Source organism: Copadichromis virginalis, linkage group LG8 (assembly GCF_057382275.1).
Source record: "Copadichromis virginalis isolate Kocher_CV1m ecotype Utaka linkage group LG8, C_Virginalis_male_GT1.1, whole genome shotgun sequence".
NCBI lineage: Eukaryota > Metazoa > Chordata > Actinopteri > Cichliformes > Cichlidae > Copadichromis > Copadichromis virginalis.
In genome coordinates, this window is record NC_140625.1 from 1,281,978 (window position 1) to 1,298,249 (window position 16,272).

Below are 16,272 nucleotides of genomic sequence, written 5' to 3' on the forward strand. Positions count from 1 at the left end.
GGCACTACAATCATTAGGAATGGAGACATCTGAGAAACAAACCAGTAAGTATCCGGTTGTTCAGTGATGACGCGACGAATCCTACTTCCGGGTCTAAAGTAGTCTGCGTTTAATATGGCTTTTGTGTTGTTAACATGTTTAATGTTATGTATTTTCTTCTATTTGATCTCAAAAAGCTCCTAAAACAGTCAGTGATCACTGTTGACCTCCCTCGGCTTTTATTACCGCTAATCATTTATTTAAGCTCAGTTTTTAAAACCTTAGGATGTAACTACAGCCCACCCCATGCAGCAGTATATGAATGACTAACCTCGTATTGTGGATGGATTGTCTCAGTTGTTCTCCTGGCTGAAGTTTGGTCCTTTTACAGCATCCTGCCATGCGATTACATTTGTTCCTGACCACCGAGAACACTCACGTTAACTTTTATCCAGTGGAAAAAAAGTTAGCTTGTTTATATTATGCTAACATAGCTGTGTTAGCTAGCGGTCACGTAGCACATCATTATATACCAGCTAGCCCAACTTCAGTAACCCTACAAACGTCACTGCTGTTTAGTTTTCTGTCTTCATTTATGTTGGAAGTGATAGCAGAGCTGTACGTTTTAATTTGTTTCCAAAACCCCGCAGTCAGGACATGCTATATGGTATTTAGATAGCAGGGAGTTAGCTCGCTAGCTTCTAACTTCTAACTCTGTTAAATGTCATAAATTCCGTTTTCATGGATGCCTGGATGTTAAACTCAATTGTTACACCTGGTAGAGCAGAACGCTGATCATTTTAGATGAAAGACTTTAGATAGTTTTTCAACTCTCAGTAATGCCACAGTGATCGTTTGATATATGGACCTGCAGCGGAGTTTAGACCCAGACACGGCTAGTGACGTCAGACTGAACAACCGGATTATGATTTCATTGCACAATAGCCATGAAGGGCTTTCTGTTTTTTCTATTATGCTTTGGCCATTGTCCAAAAAGTACAATTAATCTATTGTTTGTGATATTGTTTTACAGCACCAAATATGGAAATTTCAAGCCAGGCCAGCATATCGTCTCCATCTGTTTTAAGGTTTAAGGGTGGTGGCACAGCTAAGACCCAAGAGTCTCTTTCAAGGTTAGTAAAGTAAACAGATTCCAGAAGATATTTTACACATTTCTTTGTTGTCTGTCTCTAAATCTTATTTTGTCTTTATTATGATTAAAAAGGTTTGTTTTGTTCCTACCCTTTTCAGACACTGAATTTGAGCAGAAACCATAAGGATACTCAAAGGACCTGTGACTCTCAGGAAATGGTGAGATTTCAGGTCATAATGTTTTTTTCGTTTTTTTCTCCATTAAATTCATTTTCCCTTTTCCCTTTACAATATTGCTGTTTTGTTTTTGTAAACAGCATCAAATGAGAGGGACAGATGAAACAGTTTCAAGACAATGGCAGGAAAAAAATGCTGGAAATATTTGGTATGTGTTTTACCGTAAATCAAATTGTTGAAAAACATTCAGCTACACTGCAACACAGGGAAACTTGATTTGCACTTATTTTGTTACTTTAATTTCTTGTCTCATTATTTTTGTCAGTTATTATTGTTTATGGTGTATGCCCTTCTTGTTTTCTTTCTGAATGCAGAAGGTATCTAGCCAGTCCACAATGAAAGCTTCGTTGCACCCCATTAGTCGAGTTAGCAGGCCGCACGCTACACTGGCATGACAGAAACAGCAACTCAGGTAAAAGCAGAGGAGGGGGGCTATGTGTTTACGTGCATAACGAGTGGTGTTGTAACAGCAGGATCATTCACACACACTGTTCTCCTGATTTGGAGGTTCTGGCAGTCTCGTGCAGATCTTTTTACATCCCGAGGGAGTTTACAGTAGTTATTGTGATAGCTGTTTATATACCGCCGGATGCTAACGTTAGCACGGCTCTCAGCCTCTTGCTCAACACCATAAACAAACAACAGCTTGCCCACCCCGATGGGGTTTTTATTGTCGCCGGCGACTTTAACAAAGCGTGCCTAAAGACTGTGCTTCCTAAATTTGTCCAGTTTGTGGACTTTGCTACGAGAGGAGAACACACTTTGGACCATGTCTATTCAAACATCAAGCATGCTTTCAGAGCGACACCCCTCCCCCACAAATACAGGCCATTTACCTGGCTGGATCTGACCACCTCTGCATGTCCCTCACTCCCACCTACACCCCCCTGCTGAGAAAAACAAAGCCCCAGACGAAGACAATAAAAACCTGGCCTGAAGGAGCCCTTTCTCAACTGCAGGACTGCTTCTCAACAACTGTATGGGATTTATTCTCCAGCCACAACCTCCAGGAGTACACGGACACTGTACTCTCGTACATCAGGAACTGTGTTGACAATGTCACCGTCAACAAAAGGGTCAGGGTATTTCCAAATCAAAAACCCTGGATGAATAGCGAAGTGCAATCCCTCCTAAAAAGCCGCAACACTGCCTTCAAGTCAGGGGACAGGGCTGCGTATAGGGCAGCCAGGGCAGACCTTAGTAGAGGCATCAGGAAAGCTAAGGCTGCCTATAGGAGGAGGATTGAAGATCACTTTGTTGACAACGACCCCAGAAAAATGTGGCAGGGGATCAATCACATTACCAACTACAGAAGCAATAACCAGGCGACATCTAGGACTGATGCCTCGCTGGCTGAGGATCTAAACTGTTTCTTCGCCCGCTTTGAGACGACCAGGCCCTCAGCTGCCACACCACTTCCACCCACCCCCAGCACTGGCACACTAACACTCAGGGAGCATCAAGTGAGGTGTGTTCTAAGGTCATTGAATCCCAGGAAGGCGGCAGGTCCTGATGGAATACATGGAAAGGTTCTCAGAGCATGTGCTGACGAACTGACCGGAGTCTTCACTAAAATCTTCAACCTTTCCTTGTCATCAAACACCGTCCCGCCCTGCCTCAAAACCTCCACCATCATCCCCATCGCCAAGAAGACAGCTGTGGCCAGCCCAAATGACTACAGGCCTGTTGCACTTACGCCTGTAGTGATGAAGTGCTTTGAGAGACTGGTCTGTCAGCACATCAGGGCTGGTCTGCCTCCCACTCTGGACCCCCACCAATTTGCCGACAGGACAAATCGTTCCACCGAGGACGCCATCACCATAGTGCTCCACACTGCGCTGAGTCACCTGGAGCACCGAGGAAGCTATGTGAGAATGCTCTTTCTGGACTTCAGCTCAGCATTCAATCATATCATCCCGGAGATCCTGGTCCAGAAACTGTCTCACCTGGGACTCTCCACCCCCATCTGCCTCTGGATCAAGGACTTCCTGACAAATAGACCACAGTCTGTCAGACTCGGCCCCCACCGGTCCAGCACCATCACACTCAGCACCGGGTCTCCACAAGGATGTGTTTTGAATCCCCTCCTGTTTATGCTCTACACATCCGACTGCTCCCCTACCCATCTCTCAAACACCATCATAAAGTTCGCGGATGACACCACAGTGGTTGGACTCATCTCAAGGGGGGATGAGTCGGACTATAGAGATGAGGTCAACAGACTGACTGAGTGGTGTTCAGTTAACAACCTCCAACTGAACACCACGAAAACTAAAGAACTTATCTTGGACTTCAGGAAGGGCAGAGCAGACCCGGCCCCACTTTACATTCACGGGAGCTGTGTGGAGAGGGTACACTCCATGAGGTTTCTGGGCGTGCAGATATCTGATGACCTCTCCTGGACTGCAAATACTACAGCGGTGGTTAAAAAGGCCCAGCAGCGTCTCCACTTTCTGAGAGTGCTCAGGAGGAACAACCTGGAGGAGAGGCTGCTGGTGACATTTTACACAACCACCATAGAGAGCATCCTAACGTACGGCATAACAACATGGTATGCAGGGTGCTCAGCTGCAGACAGGAAAGTACTGCAGAGGGTCATCAACACAGCCCAGAAGATCACTGGCTGCTCTCTGCCCAGCCTGAAGGTCACTGCAAACTCTCGGTACCTCAGCAGAGCTGGCAATATCATCAAGGACCACTCTCACCCCAGCAACCAACTGTTTGAACTATTACCATCAGGCCGACGGTACAGGTCACATAAAACCAGGACAAACAGATTCAGGGATAGCTTCTTTCCCAGAGCTATCGCCGTAGTAAATAAGCACAAAAACAATTGAACCTATTCCATACCGTCACTGTCATTATATTATGCTGCTATTCATACTGTCATTATATTATGCTGCTATTCATACTTTCATTATATCCGTGCTGCTATCCTGTATATATCCAGAAATGCATATACTATTATATATTGTACATATATTTATTAGTTTCAGATGTAGCCATTCTTGTATTTTGCTTGTTTACATTATTGTATTTTGCACAACTCTGTTGCTTGTGAAGCTTGCACACAAGAATTTCACTCACATGTGCTGTACCAATGTACCTGCACATGTGATGTGACAATAAAAGTGATTTGATTTGATTTGATTTGATATTGTTTGAGTACTTACGATTGTTTTTTTGTACTTTTTATATTTTACATTTATATTTATTACTGAAACTTGCACCAAGGGAGTGGCACTCCAATTTCGTTGTACTCTGTACAATGACAATAAAGGCTATTCTATTCTATTCTATTCTATTCTATTCTGGCAGAAATGATGGCGGCTGTATTCTTTGGTTTCCCTACACATCACACCCTGCCTGTTTATACGAGGCTCTTCAATTAAGTCTGCACCCAAAGATTCAATAAGAGGTAAGCAGTGGTATTATTCAAGTTTTGCTAAAGAAAGATGGACAAGAGACACTAATCTTAATCAGCCGAGCTCAGGTTCATGTCCAGGTGAGCAATTTCACACGTTATAAAATGTCGATTGAATGATAGGTCTCATCACCATGCATTCAGCTATTAACTTCAAGTTCTATGATAAATCAATAGGAAACTTAAATACGTTTTCCAACAAATTATGATTGTGATTAGGGCTGCGTTGTCTATGTATCACTTTTACATAAGTAGATTTAAAGGATAACTATTGCCAAAACGCAACCTGGGCTGTTTTTTTTTTTTTTTTTTTTTTACTGTATCGATTTTGATGCGCTCAAATTTATGCCCCGGCCCCCTAGTATTCCCATTCACTGGCTATTGACCACAAAACAAAATCACGGTCAATCTCAAAAACGGCTCGTTTGTCGTAATTATGCTTTTAGATATATGTTTGTCTTGTTTACAGTAAAAAAAACAAAAAACAAAAAACAGCCCATGTTGCGTTTTGGCAATAGTTATCCTTTAAGAACTGTATATTTTACACTTAAGAAATAATTTATCATTAGATCTGTTTTTGGCAGCACGTTTTGTTCATTTCTGTGCATTTTGCTCAAGCACTGATCAAACTTTGTCCATTTTTTTTTGCTGCAGAGGGGATCCTGCCAGTCCAAAGTGAACATCTGATGGACATTGAAGTACTCCTGCAGAGCTTGTATCTTCGACATCATGCGCATTAGAAACTCCACTGAGTTCTTTCCTTCACCAAGGCAGGACCCAGTGACTCATTACTGTTGATAGGTCAGGGGACACATGCTGTATTCTCAAGATCTATGCTGTTTTGTAGGAATAGAGAAAATGATATGTTTAGTCTGTTTTCAAATGGTATGTCAAATTTTCTCATTGTTTCAGTAATATTCTCTACCTTGGTTGTATATGAGCATCTTTAGATTTTTCTATATTTAGCGGTTGCAAATGTAAAATGTACGGTAAACCATTTATGTTCCTCATATTGTACTGTATTTTTAGCGGTAAAATACCGGCAGCTGTGGTTGCCAGGAATTTACCGTAAAATGTATCTGGTCAAAATAAAATGCTGTAATTTGTTATACAATTTCACTGTGTTTTTTACTGTCAAAGGTTTTAATAAGGTTTAACATATTTCTGTTATTTTTACAGTTATTTACAATAATAGGGTCTATCCTATTACTGTTAAGTTAACAACAAATTACTGTAAATATTATTATATTATAACTTTTTCTTTACTGCAAATATCCGTAAAAAGCTATGGAAAGTTGCATTTTTTACATTAAATTGCTGTATAATTGACAAATATATTTGTTTTTTTTCTATCATGATTTTGGTAAAATAATACGTTGTCTACCTTAAAAATTAGGGTTACAAAACCAATATACCGTATTGTCTTTTACAGATTCCACATTTTTTACACGGTATGTTCCTGGCAACCACAGCTGCCGGTATTTTACCGTAAATTTGACAGTTTTTTTTTACAGTGTATTTGCCTTTTTCTAAATATTGTCTCCATTTTTATTTTATTTTTTTTTATTTTCAGCTCTTTGTTCCTGCCTTTCTCTTTTCTCTGAGCTGAACTGAACATGTCTGTGTTTTGTAGCATCAGCAACAACGCGATGGTTCAAACAAACTACATTTGAAAGGAGTGTGGTGGTGGTGCTCTGTGCGTGTGTGTGTTTGTGTGCTTGTGCATGCCGAGAAACTCATGAAGGCAGTAAAACTGCTGTGGTACAGGATGCTGATGGTTCTGTGTACTGAGACCTTTGAAGCTCAGATAGAAAGAGTTTCCTCCAGCAGTAACAACCACTTCACTTTATTCTTACACATCAAGCACAGAGAACAAGAGGACACACAAACGAGGGTTTCCAAAGCCACAGACTGTTTGGGATCGTGCTGTAAATACATTCACTCATCTTCTTAACACCTCAGCAGCTGTCTCAGCTGTCCTGAGGCAGGCCAGCCTGAACAGGTGATCAACAAACTCAGCCTCCCAGCCTGGGCCGTCTGCGTATTTAAGCATGTATATTGTGTTTGAGATGTCATCAGGTGCTTCAAACACACTCACATGGAGACTGTAGGTTATATAATAAACAGCCATTAATTAATTTTATGTGGAAAGACAATTGGCCGTGGATCACAGTGAGATCATGGCCCTGAGATAACAGACATGCACAAAACTCAGAATGTGTGTAATTATTAAATCAGTTGTTGTTGCTTAAGCAGAGATAAATCACACGTGTTTGCATAACACTGTTTTTGCTCCACAGTAAAGCTCATGTAGTACTCTCAGCTGTACTATCCACACAATGTTTCACTATTACCGTTGTAAAGACAAGCAGAGAGTGAAAGGAACATGAACGGTTTATTTCTCCACACTCCTCAGTGTAATTCCAACGGTAGGTGCAATAGACAGGAAGTGTTTAAGTATCCGTGTGGTTTGGTAAAGATTCATACCTCCTCAGTCCAACCCTTCCACCCTGGGGAGTGCAAAGGAGCTTGCACAAGCAAATTTAGCACATGCTATTGACTTAAGAGGACTGCATTTTCCAAGGCAATGCCTCAGAAAAAAGGGAGAGAGAGACAAAGGAGGATTGAAGAGGAGCAAGGGAAAGGAAATCCAATATACAATGATGGAAGAGAGAAATATATGGGGGGTATGCTTAGCTGCAGTCACCGCTGTCTGTTCATATGGATAAACAGAGGACGGGCAGACGGATGGATCCTACAGAGGGTTTCAACACAGCACACAGAGGCTTGACCACTGCCAGCTGTTCAGATACTGAGTTACACGTTTCTTTCTCTCAGATTCTAAGGCAATCATCAGAACACGTCCAATGTACCTGATCCACATCAGCACACACCGAGCATCAGTTTGCATGTGTGCTCGGGTATGTCCAACACACACTGGATAAAATACTTTGGCCCACAGAACATCAAAACAGATGAAGTACAGTACTGATACTGTAATGCTGTATTTTTTGCTTTTTTAAATATTGCTGTGTTACAATGACGAGCTGCTCACTGCGTACGTGTCTATTTCCTGGCAGGAATTGGTACAAAGCTTTGCATAAACAGCAGTTGTGGAATCTGCTGCACTCGGTGAAGGATGTGGAGGTTTGTACTGTGACAAAAAGTTTGAACCTGATGACATAAAGACGTGAAAACTAAAAAGTCTGTTGAGGAGAAGATTCACATGCCAAAGAAAACACCAGGAGGGTTGAAGCTCATCGCTGCACTTCAGCAACAATAGTTTCACTTTTTATGACCAACATTTGTGTTTTCCACAGATGAAAAAAGTCTGCGCAGGAAAAACAGCAAAATGATGCGACAAGATCTGCCCATGTGTACCAGAGGCAATGAACACACACACAGACACACACACACACACACACACCATTAGCTTCTAACAGACTGCTTCCCCGAGGAGTCGTGGCGTTTGTGTAGCCACATGAAACAAAGTGTGTGTGTTTGTCAATCCCAGCTGCTGCGTTCTCTCTGTGCATGCCTGTGTCTGCATGTTTGTGTGTGCGGACAGCAGCCAGGTGGTCTGGGCTGCCCTGTAAAGGTGATGTGTGCTGACTATTTGGAGTCAGGACGTGGCAGGTTAGCTCACTGCAGCATGCTCGTATTTTATGTGGCAGCTCTCTCCAGTCTTATCATATTTTATACGGCCGCAATAACAGACTGTCTAGAGAAAAAGGGACCGCCTGCCACCGCACATGGTGCCAGCAGTAAAACCAGGCAGGCGCATGCTCGCGCAGAGCCATGCAATGTGCTGGCACGTAACACGGCAGCTGACCGATCTGCTGAGTACTTTTACAGTAAACAAACAGAGTGAGGTGCAGAGTAATAACTGAAGCAAAACAGCACGATTAACAGAAACACAGCCATCGGAGGGACAGGCATGGAGCCACGTCAAGGAGTGAGCCAGCACTTACTCACTGCTGCTCTCAAATTCAGGTCTGAGCTGACATCTGTCTCTGTGCTGCTGCCCGCTGAACACACACGGGCGCACACACGGGCGCACACACGGGCGCGCACATAGGCACACAGCTTAGCTAACAGTTTTGAGTCCATGTTCATGAGTGCATGCATACCAGAGCAGAAGACATGGAAGTAGTGAAGTGTGCACGGATCATTAAAGTTTTTCCAAAGTGCCAACCTGTGAACATGTTTGTATCAATAAGACACACAGAGCTGGGTCACAGTGCCACTGAAGTAATAATAGAAACAACAGATGCAGAATAATAAAGAAGAAGAGGAGGAGAATGAAGAGAAGCTTGTTTGCTGGTGTTGTGTAATGTCTTACCTGGGGCAGATAGAGAAAAGCAGGCGGGCACTGCAGAGAGTGGGCCAACATCCCCGACCCGGACAGCAGTACACAGCCAGAGTTCGCCATAGAGCACAGCATGTGGAGGCGGGACAGCTTACTCATGGAGAGTCACTCACACTTCTGTTTACTTCACTCTCACTATCCTCGCTCTCTGCCTTCACTTCCTGTCCCCTCCCTTCTTGCTTCTTTACTTCTTTCAGTGGCAGCGATGAGCAGTCAGAGTTAATACAGCTGATGCACACACACCACTGAGGATGCCAGCACACACTCTCAGCAGCTGAAGCTCAAGAAAATCCCGTGTGTGTGTGTAGGAACGTGAAGCCTCTGCTTCTCTTCTTCTCTGTTTACTTTGAGAACGAGGTGCAGAAACCAAGGCACACGAGCAGCTACAGAGGGAGGGAGAGAGGAGGGATGCAGGAGGGAGAGAGAAAGGAGAGTAGAGAAGGAGGTGGCGGCAAGGCAGGACTAAAAAGATCTGGGAGGTCCTTAAGGAAAGGAAGGGAGTGATTGGAGGAAAAAAAGAGGGACTAGGAGGGACGGATTGGATGGAAGAGGAGCGGCTGGAAAAGAACAAGGAAGGAGAGGATGGGGAGGAGGAGAGAGGAGGCTCTGGAGTATCCTGACATCAAACGCGCGAGGATAAGAGACTGTGCATCTCTCTGTGTGTGCACACTCACACACACATAACAACAGAAGCTGGTCCACGTCATTAACACTTACTATAGACAGCTCTGCCATGACCAGCTCTGCGTTAACGCAGATCTGCTCTCCTCACACACAGACACACACACACACTCACACACCTCTACCATCAGTATCTCATTGAACAACACAGTATCTCAGCAGTAAGACCACTCAATGCAGCACTGCGCCTCCTGCATGCATGAACAGTGGATCTGCATGTTCTGCCCACACGCTGGCAGAACAAACCGTACTGTGAGTGGTGCTAACACCAAAGTACAAACAGAGCTGTTAGGACTGATGAGGCTGTGAAGCTGCTGAACAGTGTCTCCAACAGGTTTAGTTCAGAGGCCTCCTGCTGCCTCCTTCACCACACAGCCTCAGCACCTCCGTACCAGCTGAGCTGAACAACTACTGGCCAGCTGTCCTCAAACATACCAGAGAGTCCACCTAACAGCATTGATGAAACATCTCCTTCTGAGACTGCGTACAGACTGAATCTGACAGAGGACGATGCAGTCGTCTGTATATTACAGACATGGCTGCCCAGTGAGGATCAGCGTCTTTACTTACTGAAGTCTGGCTGTTTCTACTGAGAGTCTTCAGGAAATGTCACTGCTGACGGATTACTGCCTGACAAACATGCTGCAGTGGTCTGTCTGTCACGGTCAGAGGTGGCAAAGTACAGACTTTCTTTAGTACAAGTACAAATACTTTTGTTAAAAAATACTCCTGTAAAAGTTAAAGTACTGAAGCGGTATCGTGGCTTTGCCTCCACACCTAAACAGGAAAATGAGTCCAGTCAGGGCAGCCGAGAACATACAGGAGGCCTCCTCAACAAAGTTCTACTCAAACACTCACTTAAGAAAATAACTCTGCAAACTGACCAAAGGAGAGCCAGCTCGACTTATAAAGTAAGGGAATGAACCATCGTATACTTTAAAGGGGAAAACCATAGAGACAACAGCTCAGTGTAATAAAGGATGAACTGCATTCCCTCCTGTGTGGTCACAGCAGCTCCACCCTCAGCCTCCTCTTACTCAAACCAGAGCAGCAGCCAGGTAACTAAAAACCAGCACAGCAATTACTACCACACATACCACAACAAACAATACAACACAGGTCTATGCAGTCATTTACACTATGGCCCAATGAAGGACTTGAGTTACTTCCTGGTCACTGAAGCTTAGATAGAAAGGTAAACATGAATACTACCAGAGTGTTTCAGCTGTTGGGAAAATAATCATAAGTCAAAGATGATTGTACTGCATGTAATCTTTAAGTCTGCACTTGATGAAAGTGAGCATCCTTCCCTTTAAATCGAAGCTCTCTTCTTGCTCTCCTGTCTTTCTCATCTTTCTCTGAGTGAAGTTAGCTCTGCAACACACTGTGAGACAAACTGCACACAAACAGTTTGTGTGACTGTTGATGGTTGTTGAGCTGATAGAAACGCTGCATTTGAAATTAAAAATCTAACTCCCTTCATGCTCGTTTCTCACAGGTTAGATGCAAACTTACATCCTGGCCCACTTTAACCCCTCAGTATAAAAGCTATAAATGATACTGTTAAAGTAAGGAGCCTGTTTTGAAACTGTAAGAAGCTTAAAACACGACAATGATACTTAAGCACAATAACTGTTGCACTTATAAATAGTTTCTGCTCTACAGGAGCAACAAAGCACTTTATACAAATGTTTCTCACATTCATTCCAGCATTCATATGTTTTATTGAAGGGTCTACCTTAAATCATAAAGCGCCTTTAACGCTGTATAAATGAAGTTGAATGCTCCAATGGATGCATTGTAGAGCAACTTAGCATCTCTCTAAGGATAACAATGTGGGATCAAACCACCAGCGTTCTGATCAGTAGATGAGCTGCTCTACCCGCTGAGCTACAGCCACCGCTGTGCTGCGGGCTTTCAGTACAGGTCTGGGTCACCCACAGCTCTACAAGGCTGATCTGTCCTGATCTGGCATTATTTAGTATTAACACTATTATGTGTATTAGAAAGTAGATTTTTAGTCTCACTATTATTATTTTATGTATTACTATTAGTACTAGTGTTGTTAGTATAATGTTCATATGCAGCATGCTGTTATTAGTATTTCATCGTGGTTTAAACTGCTGTAACAAACTATGGGCTGAGAAAACATTGTCTTGTACCCACATATATCTAACAGTTTAATGGGTTGGATGAAAAGAAGACATCAGTGTACGGTGGAATAATCCTTCAGTTACAGATGAAAACAAGCATGTCGTTAACACCCGTATACGAGTCATAGAGCTGACTGCATGTAATTTATAGCTCAGCTGTGAGGAGGATATTTGGTTTAAACGCAGTCTTTCCCTGAAAAAAAAGAGCTAATGGATGAATAATGAGCAACACTAAAATATGTATATGCCCCACTCTGTTCCCTCTCTATCTTCCTAATTTATGGGCCCTCAGAGAGGGACAGCAAACAGCAGTTTCTTCATATTTTGCTGCTATATTTATTTTTCATCCACTACAAAACTCACCAAATAACAAAGTTATTAAGTTAAATAAAAAAAGTGAAGGTAAGTCATAATTTTAGATCTAATCCGCTCGGAGGAATGGCAGAGAGAAAAAACAGGAGTGATGCTGTCCACTGCTGTTCACCCTGCTAACACATGACGTACTGCACAGTACAGCTCAAATCACATCATCAAGTTTGCAGATGACACAACAGTGGTGGGTCTCATCACCAACAATGATCAATACAGAGAGGAGGTGAACTCCTGGTGGACTGGAGTGAGAACAACAACCTGTCTCTAGAGAGATGGTTGTTAACGTCAGGTAGAGCTCAACGACCCACAGCCCACTGCACATCAACGGATCTGCTGCTGAGATGGTCAACAGTGTGAAGTTCCTGGGTGTGCACATATCAGCTAACCTCTCCTGGAACCTGAACACCACCACCACCATGAAGAAAGCCCAACAACATCTTCACTTAGGAAACTGAATAAGGCCAGTCGCCCTCCTCCCATCATTTTACCAGTTAACCATTGAGAGCTACAATGTGTATGCAATATATCTATATCCATGTATAAAAAAAACACCCAGCACGCCCCTGCGGGCGGTTTATCCTTCAAGCTCGGGTCCTCTACCAGAGGCCTGGGAGCTTGAGGGTCCTGCGCAGTATCTTAGCTGTTCCCAGGACTGCGCTCTTCTGGACAGAGATCTCCGATGTTATTCCCGGGATCTGCTGGAGCCACTCGCCTAGCTTGGGAGTCACCGCACCTAGTGCTCCGATTACCACGGGGACCACCGTTACCTTCACCCTCCACATCCTCTCGAGCTCTTCTCTGAGCCCTTGGTATTTCTCCAGCTTCTCGTGTTCCTTCTTCCTGATATTGCTGTCATTCGGAACCGCTACATCGATCACTACGGCCGTCTTCTTCTGTTTGTCTACCACCACTATGTCCGGTTGGTTAGCCACCACCATTTTGTCCATCTGTATCTGGAAGTCCCACAGGATCTTAGCTCGGTCATTCTCCACCACCCTTGGGGGCATTTCCCATTTTGACCTCGGGACTTCCAGGTTATACTCTACTATATATGGTAAATGGTAAATGGCCTGCATTTGTATAGCGCTTTTCTAGTCCCTAAGGACCCCAAAGCGCTTCACACTACATTCAGTCATCCACCCATTCACACACTGGCGATGGCAAGCTACATTGTAGCCACAGCTGCCCTGGGGCGCACTGACAGAGGCGAGGCTGCCGGACACTGGCGCCACTGGGCCCTCTGACCACCACCAGTAGGCAAACACGGGGCTAGTATCTTGCCCAAGGATATTTGGCATGCAGCCAGGAGGCAGCCTGGGATCGAACCACCGACCTTCTGATTAGTGGCTGACCTGCTCTGCCACCTGAGCTACAGCCAGGTGGCATATATATAGTATATAGTATGGTATATATATATAGTATATATATATATATATATATACTATATATATATATATATAGTATATATATATATATATATATATATAGGGACCGGTCCCCTCCAACTACCGATCAATAACCTGCCTCAGTACTACATGGAAGCTCCTGTCAGGCATCATATCGGCTAAGATGAACAGGCACATGGGTCAATACATGAGTAGGACACAGAAAGGAATTGGCAAGAATACCAGAGGCGCAAAACACCAGCTACTGGTAGACAGAACAGTCAGCAGAGACTGCAAGACCAGACTGACCAACCTGTGCACTGCCTGGATTGATTACAAGAAGGCCTATGACTCAATGCCCCACAGCTGGATACTGGAATGCCTAGAATTGTACAAGATCAACAGGACCCTAAGAGCCTTCATCAGGAACTCAATGGGGATGTGGTGTATAACACTAGAGGCCAACTCCAAGCCCATAGCACAAGTCACCATCAAGTGCGGGATCTACCAAGGAGATGCTCTGTCCCCACTGCTGTTCTGCATAGGGCTGAACCCCCTCAGTGAGATCATTAACAAGACTGGCTACGGATACCGACTACGGAACGGAGCAGTTGTCAGCCACCTCCTGATTGTGGATGACATCAAGCTGTATGCCAAGAGTGAACAAGACATCGATTCACTGATCCACACTACCAGGCTATACAGCAATGACATTGGAATGTCGTTCGGACTGGAGAAGTGTAGTCGGATAGTAACAAAGAGAGGGAAGGTAGTCAGAACTGAGGGGATTGAACTACCAGAAGGCAACATTGCAAACATAGAGGACAGTTACAAGTACCTGGGGATCCCGCAGGCAAATGGGAACCATGAAGAGGCCGCTAGAAAAGCTGCAACCACCAAGTACCTGCAGAGGGTCAGGCAAATCCTGAGGAGTCAGCTGAATAGTAAGAACAAGATCCGGGCAATCAACACCTACGCCCTGCCCGGATCAGGTACCCTGCTGGGGTAATAGGCTGGCCAAAGGAGGAGATAGAAGCCACTGACATCAAGACAAGAAAGCTCCTTACCATGCATGGAGGGTTTCACCCCAAGTCCAGCACCCTGAGGCTGTACGCTAAGCGGAAGGAAGGGGGCCGGGGACTGGTGAGTGTAAGCACTACAGTCCAGGATGAGACAACGAACATCCAAGAATACATTGGGAAGATGGCCCCAACTGACCGAGTGCTCAGTGAATACCTCAGGCAGCAGAAACCCAAGAAAGAGGAGGGAGATGAAGAACCATCATGGAAGGACAGGCCCCTGCACGGTATGTACCACCGGCAGATAGAGGAGGTGGCTGATATCCAGAAATCCTACCAGTGGCTGGACAAAGCTGGACAAGCTGCTTCTAACAGCTTGGACGAGTTTACGGACACTGTCACCTCCTATATCCACTTCTGTGAGGACAGCATTGTGCCATCACGCACCAGGGTGAGTTATAACAATGACAAACCCTGGTTTACTCCTAAACTCAAAAAGCTGTGGCTGGAAAAGAGAAAGGCGTTCAGAAGCGGAGACAGGGACTGCTAGAGAGAGGCCAAGTACAGGTTCACTAAAGAAGTGGACATTGCTAAACATCAGCACTCTGAGAAGATGCAGCAGCAGATCTCAGAGAATGACTCGGCCTCTGTGTGGAAAGGTTTTAGGAATATCACCAACTACAAGCCTAAAACCCCCCACTCCACTGATGACTTGCTCTTAGCCAACACCCTTAACGACTTCTACTGCCGTTTTGACGAGCCATCAGGCAGCCTTCACACCTCCAACGGCCCCAACAATAGAGGCACTTTGGACACTCATTCCCCCACCTCTCCCCCCTACATAGAGCCATCACCACCTTCAAACCGTTCACCTACAACACCCCCCTCCTCACCCCACACAAAAGAGGATTTCACACCACCTCCTCCCACCACAACTCTTCATATTCATGAAGCAGATGTGAGGAAGCAGTTTAAGAACCTGAATGCTCGGAAAGCTCCCGGCCCAGACGGTGTGTCTCCTGCCACCCTCAGACACTGTGCAAACGAGCTGGCCCCAGTGTTTTCTGGCATTTTCAACTCCTCACTGCAGGCATGTCATGTGCCTGCCTGCTTCAAGTCCTCCACCATAATCCCTGTCCCCAAGAAACCTAGGATCACTGGACTAAATGACTACAGACCTGTGGCTCTGACATCTGTGGTCATGAAGTCTTTTGAGCACCTAGTTCTCTCCCATCTAAGGACCCTCATGGCCCCCCTCCTGGACCCCCTGCAGTTTGCATATAGAGCCAACAGGTCTGTAGACGACGCCATCAACATGGCCCTACACTTCATCCTGCAGCATCTGGACTCCCCAGGAACCTACGCCAGGATCCTGTTTGTGGACTTCAGCTCTGCCTTCAACACCATCCTTCCAGACCATCTCCGAGACAAGCTTTCCCAGATGAATGTGCCTGATCCCATCTGCCGGTGGATCACTGACTTCCTGACGGACAGGAAGCAGCACGTGAGGCTGGGGAAGAATGTCTCGGACTCCCGGACCATCAGCACCGGCTCCCCTCAG

General features: G+C 44.8%; 1 protein-coding gene and 1 long non-coding RNA gene across 7 annotated transcripts in view; one reads left to right on the forward strand and one right to left on the reverse strand.

Moving 5' to 3' along the window:
* The window catches only part of LOC146702481 (RNA binding protein fox-1 homolog 3-like), a 611,273-nt gene that overhangs the window by 174,575 nt on the left and 420,426 nt on the right, over positions 1-16,272 (reverse strand). Inside the window, exon 1 of one of the 6 annotated variants that reach the window (XM_085465382.1) lies at positions 9,075-9,550. The exons of the other annotated variants lie outside the window; for them this stretch is intronic. Coding sequence (XP_085321508.1) covers positions 9,075-9,200 — 126 coding nt within the window. The 5' untranslated portion in view covers positions 9,201-9,550. Of the gene's footprint in view, positions 1-9,074; positions 9,551-16,272 lie in introns of those variants that run through there. 6 annotated transcript variants of the gene reach the window in all.
* LOC146702483 (uncharacterized) lies at positions 976-1,433 on the forward strand. Its single transcript, XR_014921838.1, has 3 exons — positions 976-1,112; positions 1,231-1,290; positions 1,389-1,433. It is a non-coding gene; the product is annotated as an uncharacterized LOC146702483 (long non-coding RNA).